This window comes from Oryza brachyantha, chromosome 6, assembly GCF_000231095.2.
Source record: "Oryza brachyantha chromosome 6, ObraRS2, whole genome shotgun sequence".
NCBI lineage: Eukaryota > Viridiplantae > Streptophyta > Magnoliopsida > Poales > Poaceae > Oryza > Oryza brachyantha.
The window spans coordinates 5,626,888-5,630,913 of NC_023168.2; the positions used below are offsets into that span (position 1 = coordinate 5,626,888).

The 4,026-nt window shown below is 48.7% G+C and overlaps 1 protein-coding gene across 1 annotated transcript; it reads left to right on the plus strand.

The window, feature by feature from the left end:
- Positions 1 to 636: 636 nt before the first annotated feature.
- On the plus strand, positions 637 to 2,503 carry LOC102708530 (probable galacturonosyltransferase-like 9). Its single transcript, XM_015838437.2, has one exon. It carries the CDS (start codon positions 832 to 834, stop codon positions 1,936 to 1,938), a length of 1,107 nt encoding a protein of 368 aa, XP_015693923.2. The 5' UTR covers positions 637 to 831; the 3' UTR covers positions 1,939 to 2,503.
- Positions 2,504 to 4,026: the final 1,523 nt, after the last annotated feature.

Below are 4,026 nucleotides of genomic sequence, written 5' to 3' on the forward strand. Positions count from 1 at the left end.
GATAAAAAAGAAATAAAACTGATATAAGCTGACATACCAAATTGAATCGTACAAACATTTTTAACATAGAAGTGATAAAAAAGTTGGACACACATATAATACTATTTGTGATTGTTAAATTATTACTCGAGTTACCTAACCTAGAAATTATTCAATTGCATGTTGCAACCGGTACGTATACAACGGCACAATTATTCCTAGAACATGCAAATGTGCAACAGCTATCAAGACAATCTACCCTAGAAAATCCAAAAGAAAAAAAGAAACAAAAAATACTCTCTCTTATCTAAAACAAATCAAGATACCATGTATTCGTCTTATTTAAAAAATATGATTAATATTTTTATTTTTATTAGATAACAAAATATAAATAATATTTACATGTGACTATTTTTTAAAAAAATCTCAAAATATTTTTAAATAAGATAGATGATCGTACACTTGACACCAAAACAGAATGGTTGCCCTTTTCGGAGACGGATGGAGTACAACACAGGGCTGGTGAAACCAGCACCAAGCAGGCTTTGGGGTACGCCATCCGGGATTTAAAACGTCATTAACGCGGTTTCCCAATCACGCAATGGACGCCCATTTGGGGATTAAACCCCTAGGCGAAAATTGCTAGCGCCACACCGTACGCGTCCCCCCGGATCGAAACGCACGCCAACCTGTCATCCATCCACGCGACGCGCGGATACAATATGGCGAGGGGGCCTCACCGACCACCCGCTCGCGAGCTGCCCCCCATTACTGCTGCTGCTCTGCTCCCACCACGACGCCGCCACCACCACGGGAGGGGACGGGGAGGGCTGCAAGAATCCAAGAGGCGCCATGGCCTCGTCGCCGGCGATGCGGGCCGGGGCTGCGGCGGTGGCGGTGGTGATGCTGGTGTCTGTTTGTGGCGCGGCGGGGGCCCTGCCGAGGTTTGCGGAGGCGCCGGAGTATAGGAACGGGGAGGGGTGCCCCGCGGCGGCGGCGGCGGGGGTGTGTGACCCCGGGCTGGTGCATATCTCGATGACGCTGGACGCGCACTACCTGCGGGGGTCCATGGCGGCGGTGTACTCGCTGCTCAAGCACGCGTCCTGCCCGGAGTCGCTGTTCTTCCATTTCTTGGCCGCCGCGGAGGAGGGAGGGGAGGGGGAGCTCAGGCGGGCCGTGGCGGCGTCGTTCCCGTCGCTGCGGTTCGAGATCTACGTGTTCCGGGCGGAGGCCGTGGCGGGGCTCATCTCGGCGTCCGTGCGCGCCGCGCTGGAGTCGCCGCTCAACTACGCGCGGAACCACCTCGCCGACCTGCTCCCACGCTGCGTGCCGCGGGCGATATACCTCGACTCCGACGTGCTCGCCGTCGACGACGTGCGGCGGCTGTGGGAGACGCGGCTCCCCGCCGCCGCCGTCGTCGCGGCGCCGGAGTACTGCCACGCCAACTTCTCCCGCTACTTCACCCCGGCCTTCTGGTCCGACCCCGACCTCGGCCCGCGCGTCTTCGCCGGCCGCCGCCGGCCGCCCTGCTACTTCAACACCGGCGTCATGGTCATCGATCTCCGCCGCTGGCGCGCCGGCAACTACCGCCAGCGCATCGAGCGGTGGATGGAGATCCAGAAGGAGAAGCGCATCTACGAGCTGGGGTCCCTGCCCCCGTTCTTGCTGGTCTTCGCCGGCGAGGTGGAGGCCGTCGACCACCGCTGGAACCAGCACGGCCTCGGCGGCGACAACGTGCACGGCAGCTGCCGCCCGCTCCACGACGGGCCCGTCAGCCTGATGCACTGGTCAGGCAAGGGCAAGCCATGGGACCGACTCGACGCCGGCAAGCCATGCCCGCTCGACCACACATGGAAGTCCTACGACCTCTACATCTCCGGGGACGATGGCGCCGCCGCCTCGCCGGTGTCCGGACCGGCATTGTCGTCGACGTGGCCCGCATCAGTGTTCTCATGGTAGAAATGGGGCTCTTGGCTGTAGTGGCACACTACTGGACACAATAATTCTTTTGTTGGTTGCGAGGTTCTTGGCAATGGCAGTGCATTCCATGGCATTGCAATGCTGCTGTTGCCGCCATGAGCTAGCCACTGCTCGCCATCGGCTGTACAGGGCGGTGAAGGGAGGGGGCGGCGGCGATTGCTGCGCGAGGATGGCTGGATGGGGGAGAATGGATAGAGAAAAGATGGTCTTGTTCTTTTCGGTAGAATTCAGATTAGTTTTTTGGGGGATTTTGATTCTTTTGGGTGGTGATTCTTGGGGTTCCCAATTCGCTCGATTGGTGGTGTACAATTCTTTGGTAGGAAAGACTTGAATTTTTTGTTCAATTATTGGATTATTCTTTCATTCCTATGTGATTTGTTCATGGTCTCAATTGGTATGATCTGAATCTGAATTGGATTGAACTGGAGCAGAACTGTCTTGCTCTGTCTGATATGAAATGCCAAATTCTGAACTGATGATCTTCCAATCCTGAAATGCGCCAAAGTTAAATCCAAGCATGCTGACCATGTGAAAGACCAAAGAGCACAAACTGGATGCAGCTGGCTGGCATTTCTGTTGAATTCAAAACTGAAGGCAAATGCCAAATTGAAATGTGATATAAGTTACTGCTCTTGCTGGGTAGGATGATGGTGCTGAAATGTTGTGGCTACAATTCCTATCTTTAGATGCCTTTTCCATCATCAATTCAACCTTTGTCCTGATGCACTGAATTCTTCTCCCCCGGATTGAGAACAATCCATGTCATACTATCTGTATTCATTTCACTTGTATCAAACTTTTGGTCAGAAATCAATGCTCCACACAGGAGACTTGTGACAGGAGACTCCCAAAGTTATCCTACAAAATATGCCCATTTCCCGCCTGCTTTCAAATACTCTGAAACAAAAGGTATATTCAGAATTTGAGGTCAGTTAATTCTGAGTTCTTTTATCTTTAAGTATAGACTAAGTCAAAATCATTTTGTTGGTTTGGTAGTTTGCTTAGAATCTAAACAGGATGTGCCTATTATAACTTACCTACTTACTAGGCCACCACACAATCAGCTCAACTGATGTATAACTGAATAGATCATAGCTCATAGTAGAAGGCTTGAAGCAACCAAAATATTAAGCCTAGTTTTGTGTAGAGTATATGACCAGTTATATGCCAAAGTTGATCCACTTTATACTAAGACGGCATCACAAGTCAGGTCCAGGCTGGAGGCAACCAACTAATGACCAGCTAGAGAATTGAAACTGCAAGCCAAGTGCACTACCACTGCAATGCAACTAATCATTGTCTGTTTTCTTTTGTCACTTGCTTCACCTTCTCACTTTTTGCCCCTTTTGCCCCTCATGAAGTGTGATGAACTCCTACTTCTCCATCCACTGAGCATCAACTACCCCTAATCAATATATATACATCCTCTCTCTTCTCACATGGAAACATCAGCATGATGAAAAAGCAAGATGGAATGCTAGCCATTGATATTGGCAAAACTGGTGGTGATGATGAAGCATATTGTTGAGACAAGTCATTTTCATGTAGTGCTTGTTTTCGTCATCGCAAATAATAAGGCAGTGCAATTTATTTGTAATGTTGTTCACCAGAGGATCCAAAGTTGTTTTATGATGATCCAGGCATGAGGCATCATCCACCTACCTGCCTAAACCGACAGAAAATATTACCATATGTTGTAAATGGACATGATTAACATCCAAAGAATACAATGTCCTGAAACTGTAAATAGGATCCAACCTTACATGTACATAGGGCCTGAGTCTTATTATTAGAGATGTTTCATGGTGCTTGCAAAGAATTGAGTGATATCCTTGCCCCTAGAAAATTGAGATGTTTTCAAATGATCAGTGGATAATACTTTCTCGTCCTAAAATAATTTTATCATTTTATTACTATTTTGGGAGAGATGAAATATGTTTTCTTGTAAAAAGAAGTGGATTGACGTCCTTACACCTGCAACCATGTCAATTGTTAATAATTGATCTGCACAACTTTGGCTGTACTCTTTGTATATATGGAGATGAAAGATTATCTGATTCTTTCATA

Bases quoted from the DNA above. Each gene is read 5' to 3' on its own strand.
- LOC102708530 (XM_015838437.2), top strand. From the start codon at position 832: ATGGCCTCGTCGCCGGCGATGCGGGCCGGGGCTGCGGCGGTGGCGGTG.